The following is a 17,880-nucleotide window of genomic DNA, read 5'->3' as shown; positions in this document are numbered from 1 at the left end:
TCAGTTAAATAATAATTGTCCAACCAACTAAGTAACAATTATTTATTGAACATAAGTCGAAAGCGTATCATTCAGCGATCGCGATAAAAATGTTTTTCATTGTTAATATCTATATTTAAAGTGGAGATTGATTTAAACAGCATCAACAATCGGAATATACACGTGATATCGGTGGAATTGTATAACATACAAGAATAAAGATTTTCATTCTTTATTCGCCAGTCATAAGCATATGGATAGATTTTTCTGATACGACCATTTTATTCGCTCTTTCAGTACCCACAATTGCAGAAAGCTGCATAACATCATATTTACAGTATAAAATGGTAACTGTCATATTACTTTCAGAACCTGCGCGTGGATTCTGATTAGCTTCTTGCATCAAGTTACACATTTCCGTGTAAAAGTGGGGAAAAGTTGGCGGCGCATAAAATATAATGTGCCTTATACCTTTCACCCTTATTCTATGAAAAAAATGAAATCGTTCAGAATACAAAAGAAAATGTGCATCATTATGGAAGAACATATCTCTCGCTCTTGCTACTTTTGCATCTTTGGAGTATTCACAAATTTGTACAAAACTATATTCCTCTTTTTTCAAATAATTTCGTAGTTTCACAAAATCAAAGTAGGATGGTACAAAAATTAACGTATGACTCATAATTATATCTTTGTACTGAGGAAGCACCTTTGTTACAAAGAATTCCATTCTGCGTTCCAACGCTTGAGAATGATTCGAAGCTTCGAATCTATGAAACACTTGCGGTACTTGTACGGCCACTTGGCAAATGAATCCTGAAGAAACGGGGTTTATTACCTTTACTTTGCCCGCGTAATTGTAACACTTCTTATTGAATACTCCATAAATTTCAGGCACATGGATACTTGAGAATATTAATGTCTGTCTATAGTATTTGGTCCATCCATTCACGCACCAACTTCTTACTCGTGAAAAGTCTGTCCCGTGGAAATCTTTCGGCTGTAAATGTAAATGATTCAGCACGTGTATCATGTGGTCCCAGTTCTGGGTTAAAAATAATTCCGCTTGATCGAGAATCAATAATTCTATGGATGCCAAGAAATCAAAATCTCTCTCCGCTTCACCTTCAGCGCCTATTAATATCCTTAAACCTAGTAGCGATGAGATTATTATATCCGAAGAATAAAACTCTGAATATAGTTTTAATGTCTTTTTTGTAATGGAAATCCCTAGTTTGAACGTATCGTCTGTATTTCCTTGAAATGTCAATTCATAATCTTCAGGTTTTCGATTTATCTTTGACATTGTTAGTTCATTACCGGTAAAATCTTCCATGAATCTTTTTTTATTTATAACCGAGCCACCTTTGTCTTCTCCGATTAAAATAGATATCAATAATTGCACAATTTTTAGACACGAATGTCTAAAGGGGACTATTATTAAAATTTTTGGTCTCACCAAACCCTGATCTCTATATTCGTCTGGAATTTCTGCCATGTTCGCAGATACTGATTTTGTTATTTTTGCATTATGATGTAATATTTTTGTTCGTGTTTTTAACGCATGATTAACAACGTGCAAACAATATATAAATCTTATTTGATCGGCATTAGAAAATGTCCTTTCGGGATAATACAAATCTTGATAATTATTTATTATGGAAAACAACTCCTTCTGTAAAGGTGTTATACCGCACAGATTCTTCTTCGCATTATCGTTTATATTTGGATAATTCGCTTTTGTAATATTAGCGTGAATTTGAGACTTAACATATAACTTGTTCCAATCGACGCTGTCGATTAAGCGAGGAGCAGCGCCATGCTTGGCAAACTTTTTATTTTCTAGAATGGTAATATTACTTTCTTCTACTGGCTTCTTTGCGTACTCGGAAGGTCTTGGAATTTGACATATTAAATTACCTAAAATGGGCCACGTTAGCTTCTGCGTTTCTACGATTTGCGGAACAGCGGATACTGCTTTGTAAAGTTTATCGGACAGATCGTCGTGGAGGTGTAACGAAAATGGATCCCTTAAATAGCCAGCATCTTCGCGAGCAGTTTCAGGATCTTCTTCGTCGTCCTCTTTCAATTGAATTTCTTCGTTGTCAGACGTCGGATCTTCTGCTTCGTCGTGCACGTTGTCTGATTGTACGGCTAAATAATTATTTTTAATACCATCATCCTCGCTAAAATGATCACTTTCCGATAAATTAAATTCGCTAGCGGTCAGTTGTAGCAAATCGTTACTATTCGAAAAAGTAGATAGTAAATTTCGCATTGGATTTTCCTGCTCGTCGTCAGAATTGTCACTTTGCAATTCTTGTTGTTGCGATTTTTCTTCTTCAAGTATTTTCCTCCGATTCTCGATTTCTTTGTATCTGCTAGCACGATCCTTTATATACGAAGCTTCTTTTAGGTTAAATTTCCCTTTCTTTGCCTTCGGTCGACCATCGTGACGGTTGAATTTTCTTTTTCCACCGCGAATTGGTCTTTTACCACGTACCATTATCAAAAAAACTTACGGGAATTAATTTTAACTACTTTAACGATTGCTTTTTCTTTAATTACGCTTGCCACCTATTGAAAATCAATATCTAAGTAAATCCATGTGCGTGAATACTTTACGCGTTATATACGCGTTTGCGTTTGTACAAAGTATAAATCGTTAACGTTAGGATAAAATATATTTAACATTTACGTATAATTTTAATTTACATGAGAAATTATGAAATTTAATATCCACTTCGCAACACCTTATTTATCTTGTTGCATATTATATAGGAAGACCTAGTTACCTCTGTGACCGCTTAATTTAAATTGCCTAGTATCGTTCGTTGCAATGGCAGTGTATGAAACGATATATTAATATCTGATAAATACGTATTCCAAAGCAAGATAATATTTTGTATTTGTAATATATACATACATGTTACGATAGGCCATAAAGAACTTTCAAAACCAATTCATCTTGAAGGCCACGTGACTAATGAATTTAATAGGTACACATATATATGCATATATATATATTATTCTTATTTTCAATCTTACGAGTTAGAGTTCTACGGAAGCCGTTACGTTATGAGTAGTTGGCAATTATAAAATTTCTAAAACTTATTTAGGAACAAAGAGACATTATTGCAAGTGTCAACGAGCAATAATTTTTATTAACGCGCGGTGAATTAATCCGATTTAGAATCAATCCATGGTTTAAACTAGAGTGTTCTTGACAAGGCAAATAGTCGACAAATGCAGGAAGCAGAAAAAAGTGGGTAAAATTAATTAACCCTTTGCTCGGTTGTTTACAAAATATCCGGTTCCTGACAAGCCGTCAGAGCGAACGAGTTCAGACGAACAGAGACGATGCTGCGCGCGCAACAACAACACGGCGCTGACAGTGCCGTGCGTTCTCTGATCTTACTTTTTAGTACTTTATTCTGTAAATGTAAAATATGTGCGTGTGAATAAAAAGAAATAAAAAAAGAAAAAAAAAGGGGAGAAAAAAGAAGAAAAAAGAAAAGAATTAAAAAAATTCTAATATCTGTAACAGAAATTGCATACATTTTTTTACTCGAGTCTGTAGAATATTGTATTTAAATAATTATGAGATTATTCTATATTATACGCGTGTATGTATAATGTTTATGAAAATAATAACGTACACAAGTACAGTAATTAATGTGTACGCGCACATGGAAAATGCGTGAAAGCATCTATTTTCAAATCTACTTAGGAGAAGATATTTTAGTGGAGAAATATTTTAATTTTCGCCTCTGATAATATTTGAAACGTTGTCCTTAGATTATTAATCGCGTGTACATGTAAATCTAGAAGTGCGTCGCCAAGCGTGTCAATCTCGAGACAAAAGAAATGTTCGTGTGCAGTGGAGACAAAGTTATCCTATACGAGGTTGAGAGTACGAGCTGCTGGTCATAAATGCACGGGCAGTTTCGATATAGAACTTGGGGCGCCCTTAACAGTGGTTACGTATAGAACCCGGTAAGCTGTAATTCTTTGAATGTTTCTTAATACAAGCCACTGCCCGATCAGTGTTTGATTAAACCACTTCCGAAAGCTTTTGGGCGAGGGATTATCGAGGCACGTGTAGGAAGATAGAAGTCAACGAAGGTATTTTCGTGTCTGATGAGCTCCTCCGTTGCACCGCTGGTGGTAAGATGGCTGTACAGTTGGATGGAGGAGGGAAGGAGGACTTGAAAACACAGTTTGTCACGCGGGAAGGAACGTACAAGCTAATGACTTTATCAGAGTATTCAAGGCCAAATAGGGTCGGTTACACGAATAGTCAAGGAAGCGCATCCGTTAGGGTGTCTTTCGTAACTTTACCGGACCCAGCGGATCCTACGGGTACGCAAGGTCTTGGGGACCGAATGTGTTTCAACTTTGGCAAGGAGCTCTACGTTTACGTTTATCGAGGAGTTAAAAAGGTAATCCGATCTCTTCCCACGATTAATACGTTCGTTAATTTATTTATCTTCGATTGAGCACGGATTGATGATTGAAACCTAACCTCGAAACCGCATACCAAGACTCCATCTTTGCATCATCACCACACCTAACGTAAAGAATCCTTTTACTTTCTACGAAATTGCTGAATGCATCACAATTCTATCCCATTGAATTTATCCCCAATTAAATTACATTCCCTTAATAAATTTGATTACGTTAATTAATTGGTCGATTTTGGTGGTTTTCATGTTTGTTTCGCTTAATCTCAATCATGGTACGCGTGTATACGTCTTGGATGGTTAAATTGAACAATTATTAGCTTTGCCACTGGTATTTTACTATACTGAACAATTATAACCTACCAGTTGTTTATTTTAAATATATCGGTTAGCGATAAGTTAATATTTTTACTTGATAAAAATGTTTTAGGCTGTGGACTTAAATAAACCGGTGGATAAGAAATTATATAAAGGAACTAATCCTACTTGCCATAATTTCAATCAAACGACAGCAACTGCGGATAGCGCACCGTTACTAGTGGGTTTTTCTACGGGGCAAATTCAACTGATAGATCCGATAAAAAAGGAACTCAGCAAATTGTATAATGAAGATGTAGGTAACTTGTATTAAAAATGTCAAATTACAAATTTTGAGCTAAGCATGTACAATCTCAAAGTTATAGGAATATATTTCACTCGAGATGCTATTGTCATGATTATATATTTATTATTATTATTATTATTATCATCATTATCAAGAAAACATTTTGAAACAATGCATACAAAAGTTTTCAACTTTCCAACTCTGTGATACGAATACATTATTCAAACGCGATAAACAGATATGTATTTTTTTTTTTTTCTTTTTTTTCCCCCATTACAACGTATTCGACTAACGTACACAGTATATATATATATATATATATATATATATATATATATATATGATACTAATGTATAATCGCAGAGCATTACGCGTTAGCAGTAGTATGTATTAAGTGTAAATTAGAATTAAATTTTTAACCATTAATTATATAACATTTATCGACTTGTTTAAATAGTTAATGATAGTTGTAATGTTATCGACAGCCGCAGCGATTCATCTCTCAATATGCAGACAATATAATTGTTAGAACTATGCTCATTTTAATAGTACGTAGAATGTATATGTATACGTATATGTACGTATGTTTATTTTTAATTACTTGTTCAATGTTTCAGAGATTGATAGACAAAAGCAAAGTGACGTGCATAAAATGGGTTCCAGGATCGAACAATTTATTCTTGGTGTCGCATAGCTCCGGACAATTATATTTATACAATGAAGAACTTCTGTGTGGCACGACGGCCCCCCATTATCAGTCTTTTAAATCAGGAGACGGTTATGCCATATATACTTGTAAAACGAAATCTACAAGGAACCCTTTGTATAGATGGGTAATAGGCGCAGAAGGATGTTGTATAAATGAATTTGCCTTTAGCCCGTGTGGCTCGAACTTGGCGGTTGTTTCCCAGGATGGGTTCCTACGTGTGTTTCACTACAATACTATGGAGTTAGTGGGTTCGGCTAGAAGTTATTTCGGTGGATTTTTGTGCGTATGTTGGTCCCCGGATGGAAGATACGTTGTGGTAGGCGGTGAGGATGATCTTGTGACAATTTGGAGCTTTCACGAGAAAAGAGTGGTAGCTCGAGGACAGGGACATCACAGTTGGGTAAGCGTAGTAGCGTTTGATCCTTATACTACATCTTACGGAGATCACGATCCCGACTTCAGTGGTTCGGATGACGAAACGTTACCACACAATAACCACAATCACTTCCACGAAAAGTCGAATCGTCTGTCTACAACTTCGCAAGGAGTTCATTCGAACAGGAACTCTTGTGGTTCAGAATTGAGAGTGTCGGGTGGTACATGCTACAGGCTAGGTAGCGTGTCGCAAGATACTCAATTGTGTTTGTGGGATATCACGGAGGATGTATTAAGGCAGCCAATGTGTGCAAAACAGAGGCCTTCCACGGCAGGTTCCGGTAGTCTCCCTACACCAGGGATAGTCAACAGCGGTAATGGCTCGACGACAAATCATCATTCGAACAATTCTAAACATAACAATTTGAATAATATTAATTGCAAGGAGAACACGAGTGGTAATAATGAAAGTAGTAATAATAGCACGAGTACAAATACAGCGGTGTCGACTGTAAATTCGTTAACGCAAAGGTTAGCAGGCCTTGGTTTCGGTGAACGTAAAGGTGATAATCATAAAAGGAACTTTAGCCTCACTATGAGAGGTAGTGGTGCATCTAATAGCACGATAATGCAGAATAGCGGTAACGATAAAGCTACCACCAACTCGAATGCGAGTAGTAATTTGAACAGTGTCAGTGGAAGTTTAGTAGGTGCGAATAAAAAGATCAATTCAGTGATGGACGATCCTATGAGGTTGATAGGAACTGCCTGGTGCCCTAGGTTCGACGAGTGCCCAGTGCTAGAACCGCTGGTGTGTAAAAAGTTGGCGCACGAGAGGTTGACTGAATTAGTGTTTAGGGAAGATTGCTTCGTAACGGCGTGTCAAGATGGATACGTCTACACATGGGCAAGGCCTGGTCACATGGTAGGTCCTCTCACCATCAGCAGCACTCTGCACAGGCCACATCATCATAGCAATCCTTACACCAATATTAATTCCTTGCGATCTAACGATCTATGATGTAACCCATCTTCAATTGTTATTGCAATTTTGTGAAGTAGGGTTTTTGTTTTAGAAATCAATTTTCAATTTGTATATATGAATAGAAATAGAGTTTAACATCATTATCAACCATTGAATGAAGAAAATAGAAGGTACGATGATAACGCTTTGGACAAATTTTCTGTTATTCACTGTTGAATTATGTTAAATAATAAAAATTGTTCTTTTAGATGCATAACTTTATCGAATGTAAAAGACACAAGTAAGATAATTTTGTTACTGTTTGACTTTGGTACTGTAACAAATGTTGTTCTTGCGGCATCATACCTGTATATATGTATATACATATACTATATACTTGCATACGCTAATTTTGAAGATTTTTATTTGAGAATAAATGGTATTTTTTTCCTATATTTACAAACTAAATCTTAGTTTACATTTAATCCAAAGCAGTATACATTATATTAAAAGGTGCCATTGGAATACATTAATGATCTAGCAATATCTTTTAGTCCGTATTATATATCGATTACAGAAATGTACGGATGGATGTTACTATGAACGAACGAATCGATCGACACCAATTTACAATGATAACGTTCATCAAATTTCTAGTCCTTTTTATTGCGTGTAATACAGGATACAATGTCGGTAAACATTCCACAAGATCTTCTCCGATTTAGATTTTTAAGGGAAACCCGAACGCTCGCGAGATCGCTTCGCGAAATTTAACTCTGAAATTAAGTGTAAGATCGAGTTAAAAAAGAAAAAAAGGTTGCTGAAAATAGAAATTCATTCATAGTATAATCCTCCACTTGTATTGTGCCTAATGATCATCTGGTCAAAGTATATTCAATACGAATATTAAAGAAATCCATTAATAATACGATTACAAATAGAATGCGGTGTATATAAATATAAATATAAATATATTATACATACATACATGTATACACATGTATGTATACGTATGTATGTTTGGTTTGCATCATTGAGAGTAACGTTGTTTACGCCCCACAAGATTTTGTAACAGGGCAGGCCCCTCAAGACCCTTTTTTTTTCTCTCTTTCTCTCTCTCTCTCTCTCCCCCCCCCCCCCCCCCCCAACACACACACTCTCTTTCCTGTAAAGTGTTATTAGCTTAGCTTAGCAAACGATAGAAAGTCGGAAAGTTATTTAGTTAAACTTAAATTGTCCTGGATTATAATGATGTGACATTTAATCCTTTGTTGAAAACAATAAATTGCCTTGTTGTACAATAAAGCAAACATTTGAATGAAATATTGCTGCTTGCTTCCTGCTTGAGTTTTATACGGAATGCAATGCTGAAGCTCCAGAGAAAACGTTGAATCGCTACGCGTATATATAATATACATTAATATGATATCATGAAAATTGACTGCAATGTCATTAGCGCTACAATCTTCTTTGCGCAGTTTATCCAGTTGTTTGAAACGTGTGAATTTACAGTGACAGATTCAGTCTCCTGGTGTTTCGCATAAAGCATCTCGATCATCGAAATATCCTACGCTCCTTTATGTTCTAGCGGTTTAACCGGTTAAAATGTTTGTGATAATTTTCATATAGTATGCATTGCTTCTTTTATAGTGACAGTCTTATAATTTTATCGGAAGATGCTTGTGCTTGTTTCCTAAGCCGATGGGGCATTAATTTTTTTAGTTTAATTGGAAAGATTAATGTTCTGTACCATGCTTTGGCTGATGCAAGAGAATCATGGATGAATCTTCGCAGAATTATTCGCATGGTACGTATTCAATGATTTATAGGTTTTTTCTTTTTTATTACTTGTGTTCGGTGCATCATTAGATAGAGTAGTATAGTACATTTTTATATGCTCGTTATACTCGGAAGAGAGTAGTACGCGCCTCGTTAAGGCATTCGCGGTTATTATACTTTTATAATATATTATACATACTTTTATCGATCATACTTCTCGATCTGCTATCGTTGCACTGTTCTTTAATGCACCTTTAGTAAATATCGAATCAATGTTTTTTCCAACATGCTTTCGACAATCGCAGAATCGCAGATTTTTATATAGATAGAAACCGAACGATCGTTGTTCGTCGCAAATATTGCTAATAAATATGGATATTTTAATTACAGCCAGGGTTAGGACAGGTTGGAAATGCTCTCCACGTAGTCAGCCCCGCAGAAAGTGGAGGTACCATAGTATAGCCAGAACCAGATACTCGTAGATCTTCGAACCACGAAGAAGAATACGTCCCGTTGATGCGTACGCTGCAACCTCCGAAAATGGAGTTCCAACCATGTACCCATCATCGTCATTTGTACTATGTATGGCCAAGTGAAAATTATTCCAGTATCGTTTGAAAAATGGGTAATTCCAAAAGCATCTGCATAAAATAGCCGATTGCTTAAAGGTGTTTTTTTTTCTTTTTTTTTTTCTTTGGTAAGTTAGTCTTGATACATACCATTAATGCAGCCACCTGTGTTTCCCATCATTTTATTTTCTTTCTACGTCTAAATTTTGTAAAAGGATGCAGCGAAAGTAATAAGTAATTTGCGTGTCCATTGTACGAACTTACATACCGTACTAAATCATTCCAATCCAAGATCTAGTTAACAAAAGGCAAATTTGAATAGCGCGATGTGTTGATAGTGTGAGACACTTTTATATTATCGACGTTTGATTCGCAATCGTCTCGTTTTAAATGGTTTATTTCTCGCGGTATAGTTTGACGGGTAGCGCAACTATTGTAATCAGTCAGAGCGATATGTAAATAGAAAATGTTTCGAGGCAACATCATTATTTGCATATTCGTTATTAGTGAACCGTAAAATTTGTAAAATACAATTTTAGTTATATTACACTTTTAAATCGAATCGTTAATAAAAAATATTCGTTTACGTTGTGAACTTTCAGAGCTAGCAATTAAAACTACATGTATATTACAATGTTCCACCTTCATGTATCATTTCTTGTTAATGTATAACGAATGTATAATAATTGGACTGTCGCTAACTGAATTGCCTTAATAAGATTGTAAGTTAAGTAAGGAAAATTTTCTTTTACCCTCTATAATATGGTTGCAGAAATATGTTTCGAAGAAACTTGTTCGCTTTATTGAAAATCTATAGTAACTACATTGTTGATGTACGATCGGTTGAAAACTTAATATAAACAGCGACTTTATATCTGAGAGCTACAAAGCGTTTGCCACGTACGAATGGTAGGTAATACGAACGATCGATTAAGTTTACATTAAACAATAACCGTGTATATACCGTATCACGATAATTATTTGAAAATCAAATTTACTTACAACTTTGTACGTATATTGTATATGGGAAGTTTCTTGGGAAATCTTGTAAATAAGATAAACATTATGTCTTTTAATTCAATTTTTACATGGGTTCTGTCGGTTATTACTATGTAACAATGAATCATTTTTACAACGAATAGACAGATATTTTTATATAGGTCTCAGATACAAAAGTCTATCTCTCGCGATAAACGAATAACTGCGAATATATGAATACATAGTTATTGCATATTCTTAATGATAGTCGATATTTCATATTGCGTATTCCGTACGGCGATACTATTTATTACCTTATGAAAGTAGATAGTTAAAGAGACGTTATAGCATTAACGTCAAAATATAAAAATCATTTTGTATTGTTGTAATTTTTAAACAACAATTTGAAAATGACGATACATTTTTCGCCCTTTTCCATGAACTTTGTTTTTTTCTTTTTTTGTTTTGTTTTGTTTTCTTCCTTTTCTCTTCGTCCCACTAGCAGTAATTTAGTGACTAAACACAAACGAAATACAGAATCATAATTATAAGGTGACTTTATTTATTATGAAAATGGAAAGTTGATTAGTAAATTATATAATTTGGATAGTTATGGACTAGTGTTTCTTGGACAATAATACCTGTCACGACGCGCGTTCAAATAATATTCATACATGATTGCGCGATTGTTAAACGCATAATAGATTTAATTTATACTTTAATTATCGAGAAACACTACTACTAAAAATGTACGCTTTTACATGGTATGTAAGAGAAAATGATAACAAGCTTTTTTTTTTCTTTTTTTTTTTTTTTTTTTAAATAAACTTGGAAATGTCAATCTGCAACGAGAGAACGACGTTGTAAATTTTGTCATAACTGCCAATATTTAAAAAGAGGGATACACGATAAGTTTTAGTCGTGGTTAACGTTGCCCTTTTCTAAATAAACCACTTATACATTCATATTCCGACATGGCGTTGAGACGAACGGAAAACATTCATTTTCAAGCTATATTTACTGCTTAAACGTTTTTTATATTGGCGTGCGTTTTATTTAAAAGTTTACGACAAACGCTGGAAAGCTGGCCTGTTGCATACCGAGTTGTTTGTTTGATTGAATCGAAGATTTATAATGTTCCTACATTGTAAGCTGAATAACGAGTCCATAATAAATGATATATTTTATTTCGTGATTAATAAGGAGACTGGAAGTTATATAACTTCAACGATAAATTTATTAATTTATCATTCTAATTGTAGTATATTGATTCCATTCGACGAGTGTACGTATAGACGCGTTATCTAAATTTGCATATATTATTTTGGTACGGGTATTTAATTATTTGTGTAAATATTACATATTATTATTTCGAGGTGTTTCACGAATTTTTGTTTCGTAAAGCGAACAAGATTCCTTTATATAATTTGTTTTAACAATTGTTAGAACGAGTAACGAGACGCTAAGAAATTTTATTATTGTATATATTAACTTAACTGATTAGTCTGGCTGATTACATCTACGAAGATGCGGATACAAATATAATTGATTATTTCTTGGTATCATGTTGGATTTTCAATTCTTTGTTGCATCTTACTTTATTTATTTATAAAGATGTACATTCTTTGTAATTATAAATGAAAACAATTTAATTGTTAGCGCTTTCGTGTATACCTTTCTTTATATATAATACTATTACCCGAAATTACTCTGGGAACAAGATTTTTGTTTGATTATTTATAAATAATGTAAGTACGTGTATATGTCTACACGCCTGTACCCCGACAACACAACTTTGTACTCACAGTAAGAGCACTGTGATGTTACTTGCGCCGCGTGACATCACTTCCATAGTCATTCACTTCCACAGCACACGGTAGTAGCACGTTCTGGGGCACCAGCGTATCACTAGCCTATTACGCCTGTTATATCTTCATTTAGGAATTTTTTTAACCAGTACCGTAGGATGACATTTGTTAACATTTTGATTGTTGTTAGCCAACATTTAAATCGTTATCAAAATGATATATAATATGATGATGTACAATAGAGATTTAAAAGCTTTCCTATTCAAATTGCACGATATGTAATATTTATTATTTATAAATAATATATATTATATTTCCCGCTTTAGAGGTAAGAGAGAGAGAGAAATATGTATAAGAGAGCAATTAGAAAAAGTAAGACGGATGATGGTAACACTACTCAAGAACCAGTGGCGCCATCTCTGTGAAAAGTGCTCAAACTGTTCGCACACAATTATCGACAGCGAAGTAAACTGCTGAGGAAGTACTAGCGCCATCTCTGCGGAGAGTAGTGGAACTAATGCCCGACTAGTTTCAGCGCTACTCCAAGTGACGGCGCTAGTAGTTGTGTTCAGTAGTTTATTTCGCTGTTGATAACTGTGTGCGAGCAGTTTGACCACTTTTCACAGAGATGGCGCCAGAGGTTCCAGAGTAGAGTCACCATCATCTGTCTCACTCTTTCCTATAGCTTTCTCTCTCTCTCTCTCTCTCTCTCTCTCTCTGTTAGCTCTAAAGCGAGAAATACACAATAAATTACAATAAAACTACCCCAATTATAGAGTTAAATTATAAGTTAATAAGAGTTAGGTATCAGCAGTGGGTGCTGTTCTAATTCTGGCGTTACGGCACCGTTGTTGTCTGGGACATGTGTACGCGCATTTCTGCGAGGCCAACCGCGATTAGGTTCGACTTGTTTGTTTCCCTTTTACTTTATATATTATAGTTGAGCAAAATTCAATTTTGTTTTTAACTGATTATAACGACATGAAAATTTTCTATGTGATACCGTTATTAGAAAATTGACCGAAGATTATAGAATGAACGATAGAAATGAAGAAATTACAACTACTTCGTGTAGATAACGATTTGGTGGAGAAAGTGGACTTGAAAATAGGTGACAATATAATTGGTAGAACTGTAAGTGGTGGAGTAAGTACATATATGTAAAAATGTTCTCACTATTATTTTCCTTCTTGTACATTGTGCGTATATTACCAATTGTGAATACGTGGTAATTTCCATATAAATAATATAAATTTCAGCGTAACGATGATCGAATAATAAAACACGCTGTAACAATAAATGTAACGCCTGTCAATGAACTAACCATAACACCGGTAAGACGATACTCGTAATTAAGCCAATTTCCTGTACGATAATGATTTACCGAATCGATTGGTTGAATTCATCACATCCATAGTATTATCTAGTATTCTCGAGCTATTTATGTGTTTGCTTTTCGAATAAGCTTTTTATACGTACTCTCTCTCTCTCTCTCTCTCTCTCTCTCTCTCTCTCTCTCTCTCTCTCTCTCTCTCTCTCTCTCTCTCTCTCTCTCTCTCTCTCTCTCTTCGCATTGTTACTCGCAGTATGCATTGCAATTCTTGAACAATCGTACAGCCGTAGGTAAGATTTTTTCAATCTCTCAAGCTAACCAACATGTTAACTGCTATGCTATGCTATTCTATTAGCATAGGTATACATGGTGCTAGGAATGATTTTTTAGTATCAGGTTACACCATGTTACATGAAGTCTATCGAATCATCGCGATGGCAGCTTCTTGAATTAGGTGCTACGGTTGCAATAAAACCAGGAGATATTTGTTCGTTGCTGCCAGATAAATGTTGGTTTAAAATTTTGTCGGTATCAAACAATATGGAGAATGATAATGAATCTGCGTTGAAACGAAAAGTATGAAAGTTTTATGACTGATAATAATATAAATGATTTCTCCATGTCCATTGTTACGTTATAGGTTAGCGAGGATATAAATTCTGATATGGATGAGAAAAGGCCTTGCACAGAATCAGGGGAAGGAGATAATGAAATATTAAACGGCGGTAATGATTCGAGTAAAGTACACATCGAAGAAGGGGTAGCGAATAAAGATAAATTGTTGTACAAGAAAAATGAAGAGAAAAAAATGGAGAGCGATTCGAGTCAATCGCCAGCAGCGAACGATGATCATAAAGTTGAAAATGCAAATAAACCGATTAGTAAAGATTCTATAAATGGGAAGAGAAATGCATGCGAATTAAAAGTCTATCCTCCTAATACAACAGGAAATAGTTTTAGAAGAGAACAATGCAAATATGGGGAGAAATGCTATAGGTAATTTCATGATTTCGCTTTAGTTTTAAAGTGTTGCACGAATATATTTTTTTGTAGAGAAAATCCACAGCATAAAGTGGAATTCAGTCATTTCGGAGATCCTGATTACGATGCTCTGAATAATAGAGAAGAGTGTCCTTACGGCACTAAATGTTATCGTACAAATCCTCAGCATAAAATGCAATTTAAGCATACCGTCACAAATATTACAAGCAAACGTAATGAACAATGCCGTAAAAAGAGAAGGACGCAAAGAATATTGGATACTTCAGGTATAATGGAAAATTTATCCTCAGAGGAATCTATGGATGAATCTGTCGACGAATCCGAGTATGAGCTTTCTAGCGACGTCGACGAATCTGATTACGAACTTTCTAGCGATATCGATGAAAGTACAGACGAATGAGACGAATGATATTGACAAGTATTATTACAATTGGGAATCAGACTATATTTTTGATTAAAGGGAGATGAATATGTTCGCATTTCAATTATACTCGTATTTAAATATTTTTATTTTTATAATATATATATATATATATATAGGCTCGAGTTTAGAAATCTGGACTAGATTTAGATTGGGAATATTAATGCGTGAAATTTGATTGGTTAAAGCGTATAGGTATCCTACGAGGGTGGGATAAAGGATAAAGGATTGATAACTATAATTTTACAAAGATTGATTTATTTTTTATGAACGAGATAATTTATATAGAAATGCTGTTAACCGAACAAGTTGCTATAAAATGTTTGTAGCGATTATTTAGCTTTATTTGAATGCTTCCAAATATTTAATAGGCTTGGTATTCTTCGTCGCTATCCGTATACTTTTCGTTAATCACGTCTACAAGTATGTGCTTTGGTATTTCCGAACCTCGTACTTTAATCGTGTAACAAACATTTTCTATCTTGTGGAGGCTCTGTTTAAGCGTACAAAGTTTCCTATTTATTTTCCTATTCGATGCGGTTGCGCAGCCAAGAAAACCTTTGTACATGTACCTAACAAAATTGCACGTTTCATAACAACTAGCCCTATCTCCTGTGGCTAAGTTATTAATACATTGGCGCATTAGTTCTCCTGTCAAGTCGGCAATGCCCAAGATGTATTCGAACGGGGTGACCAATGTCTGTAGGATTTTAGTTTGAGATTTATCAGAAATTGTATAAGTAAATGCCTTTTCCAGTTCTAGCCAACTTTCCATGTAACCGTTACTTAGATACCGATGGAATGTAACAGCTTCTATGTATTCCTCCAAGCCGTTGCTGTAAGCTTTAAGGTAAAGATACGGGTCTTGGTTCGCTAATTCTTGTGCGATAATTTTAAACAGATTTTGGGCCAGATTTCGCAGTCTGATTTCAGCTTCGCATAGAACACTGTCTTGTTTGCTTTTTTTATCGATGGTGTGTAAAAGGAAAATAATCCTTTTACTTTCGATAGTAATATCTCTGCCAACTTTCACTATCCTCTCAAAACGGTCATGCTTGTCGTCCAATTCGGCCGCGTATGTTCGAAATTGTTGTAAAATCATACTGTTTTCATTTACGCTCTCTTCCACTTGTCCATCTTGTCCCTTGTCGCAATTGTTTTTTTTATTGCTGCGATATCCACGATTTTTTCCGGTTCCTTCATTTAACGGCATAAAATAAGAAAGTGAAATTGTGAATGCTCTTTCTAAAATTGTACATTTGTTTATATTTTGTTGAAGGTTAGAACCACTATCTGATGATTCGCATAGATTTGGCACGTTACACACGTGTTTGTTCGTGTGTTTGTACGAAAAAGTTTGAAGCGATTTATAAAATGAAAGAAATGGTAAAGATAAATTTTAGTTTGAGAGTTTAAAGAAAAAGTGAAATATTTCGTAACTGTCGTCAATGTACCTTTCATTTGTGACACGACGATTATTTTTCCACTGGTACGTTCGGATAGGTCAATTCGGAAATGCGCAAAATTTATATCGGAAACTGTTTCTAGATGCAGAGAAATAAATCCATCGCGAACAAATTCGTGTTTTCGAGAGTCGAATCAGATGGTTGGAATGATTGGTGCTTTACAAGGCCACTACCATCTTTCTCGTATGTATCGTTTACGATATTACCAGCAAAGTATAGAAATCGACCGTAGCGCCCGCTACGACGGGAATTGTGAACCGTTCCGTAAACGTTCGCGTCACAATGAAGAATTTAGAATGTTTAGAAAAATGGAATAGAAACGGAGAATGGAGAAACAGACGTAACACGAAATCGATGTGTTTTATTTATATACAATATTTACAAACGCATACTGTTATCGAGTCGCTATTAAATACGTTTTCGTACGCTTAAACGTGTACAGTGGCAGCATAAGCATGGCTTTAGTCTTTTTCTTCCCCTTTCGTGTTTCTCTTTTCGATTCGCGAGACAGCTCTCAAGCTCTTCGTCGACGCGTTCTTTTTACAAGACCCCTTTCTTCTTTTCTTTTTCTTTAAATACAACTTTCCTGGATAACGGCACTTCTGATCACCGTTTCCGAATACCGATGTGGCCTCTGAAGACTATAAAACGTCTGCGGGGAGAACAATTTACCTTAATCCGGATGAAAGCGCAAAGTCTGACCGGTGAAACGCATCTCTGGACAATTAATTACATACGTTTGGCGATGCTCGAGGATAATCGGAATCTTCTACTACGTCGTGGGACATTTCTCGGCCTTCCAGTTGACGCGGCCTTCGCGGCAGGGAGCCGTAACGCAACGACTTTCTACTAGCTACTGGGAACATTATCGCGTTATCGCAGCTTCTTAATAGTTTCGAAGGAAAATGTCTACCTGTGAGATGGTTGTTCAAGGCTGTAGTCGGTATGAGATCAGGATTTCCTTCCTCTTCGTCAGCTTTACCGGCGAAAGTCGCGATACCAGGCTGTTGTTGCAGGGCTGGCTTTGGTTTCGCTGGGCTGGCCGCGTGTTTTCTCCAAAGCGCCATCAGCACTCCAGTTACGATTAACCCTAAACCGGTCGCGGTGCCGCTCAGGCCGATCAGTATAGGCGACATGTCCACCGAAGACACCGATTCGCCTAAAAACGATCGTTTTCAAGGTCTTTCCGCGTCACCTACCTACACGCGTCCAAGTGGTACATGGCTGAGTGTACACGCGAAAGAGATAAGTAAAAAAAAAGGTAGGACACCGAGACGACTCTATTTCTCTTTTCTGTCTCTCAAAGAGAATATCTGCGCGATCTTTTTCAAACTTTTGCGCGTGAAAGAAAACCGAGTAGAAGTAGAAGAAGAAGAAGAAGAAGAAGAAGAAGAAGAAGAAGAAGAAGAGGAGAGAAAAGGGGTATGCAC

General features: G+C 35.6%; 5 protein-coding genes across 9 annotated transcripts in view; 2 read left to right on the top strand and 3 right to left on the bottom strand.

Annotated features, from left to right (window-relative positions):
- Window positions 1-18: 18 nt before the first annotated feature.
- On the bottom strand, window positions 19-2,489 carry LOC143432775 (U3 small nucleolar RNA-associated protein 25 homolog). The gene has a single exon (XM_076909669.1). It carries the CDS (start codon window positions 2,483-2,485, stop codon window positions 212-214), a length of 2,274 nt encoding a protein of 757 aa, XP_076765784.1. The 5' UTR covers window positions 2,486-2,489; the 3' UTR covers window positions 19-211.
- A 1,364-nt stretch (window positions 2,490-3,853) lies between these two features.
- On the top strand, window positions 3,854-9,547 carry LOC143423625 (WD repeat-containing protein 20). Of its 3 annotated transcripts, XM_076895094.1 has the most exons (6): window positions 3,854-3,975; window positions 4,052-4,421; window positions 4,873-5,055; window positions 5,664-7,055; window positions 8,830-8,901; window positions 9,264-9,547. In XM_076895094.1, the coding sequence occupies exons 2-6, from the start codon at window positions 4,152-4,154 to the stop codon at window positions 9,333-9,335; spliced, it is 1,989 nt and encodes a 662-aa protein (XP_076751209.1). In that variant the 5' UTR covers window positions 3,854-3,975; window positions 4,052-4,151; the 3' UTR covers window positions 9,336-9,547. The 3 variants fall into 3 exon arrangements, with proteins under 3 accessions (XP_076751209.1, XP_076751219.1, XP_076751229.1); XM_076895104.1 differs by lacking the exon at window positions 8,830-8,901 and having other exon boundaries at window positions 3,886-4,421; XM_076895114.1 differs by lacking the exon at window positions 9,264-9,547 and having other exon boundaries at window positions 3,887-4,421; window positions 8,745-8,880.
- A 3,720-nt stretch (window positions 9,548-13,267) lies between these two features.
- Window positions 13,268-15,017, top strand: LOC143428607 (uncharacterized). Its single transcript, XM_076903663.1, has 5 exons — window positions 13,268-13,374; window positions 13,488-13,562; window positions 13,952-14,137; window positions 14,202-14,557; window positions 14,615-15,017. The coding sequence occupies exons 1-5, from the start codon at window positions 13,276-13,278 to the stop codon at window positions 14,961-14,963; spliced, it is 1,065 nt and encodes a 354-aa protein (XP_076759778.1). The 5' UTR covers window positions 13,268-13,275; the 3' UTR covers window positions 14,964-15,017.
- Window positions 15,018-15,320: 303 nt separating this feature from the next.
- On the bottom strand, window positions 15,321-16,460 carry Trax (Translin associated factor X). The gene is made up of 2 exons (XM_076902253.1): window positions 16,439-16,460; window positions 15,321-16,181 (listed from the first exon to the last, which is right to left on the bottom strand). The coding sequence occupies exons 1-2, from the start codon at window positions 16,443-16,445 to the stop codon at window positions 15,349-15,351; spliced, it is 840 nt and encodes a 279-aa protein (XP_076758368.1). The 5' UTR covers window positions 16,446-16,460; the 3' UTR covers window positions 15,321-15,348.
- Window positions 16,461-17,011: 551 nt separating this feature from the next.
- LOC143427776 (nephrin) overlaps window positions 17,012-17,880 on the bottom strand; it is a 33,530-nt gene continuing 32,661 nt past the window's right edge. Inside the window, exons 13-15 of one of the 3 annotated variants that reach the window (XM_076902241.1) lie at window positions 17,364-17,609; window positions 17,188-17,303; window positions 17,012-17,102 (exon numbers count right to left, since the gene is read on the bottom strand). In XM_076902241.1, coding sequence (XP_076758356.1) covers window positions 17,022-17,102; window positions 17,188-17,303; window positions 17,364-17,609 — 443 coding nt within the window. In that variant the 3' untranslated portion in view covers window positions 17,012-17,021. Of the gene's footprint in view, window positions 17,103-17,187; window positions 17,610-17,880 lie in introns of those variants that run through there. The other 2 variants (XM_076902240.1, XR_013102362.1) reach the window with 2 other exon arrangements.

The sequence above is a fragment of the Xylocopa sonorina genome, chromosome 1 (assembly GCF_050948175.1).
Source record: "Xylocopa sonorina isolate GNS202 chromosome 1, iyXylSono1_principal, whole genome shotgun sequence".
In the NCBI taxonomy this organism is placed as follows: domain Eukaryota; kingdom Metazoa; phylum Arthropoda; class Insecta; order Hymenoptera; family Apidae; genus Xylocopa; species Xylocopa sonorina.
This window is presented reverse-complemented; position numbering and strand designations above follow the sequence as displayed.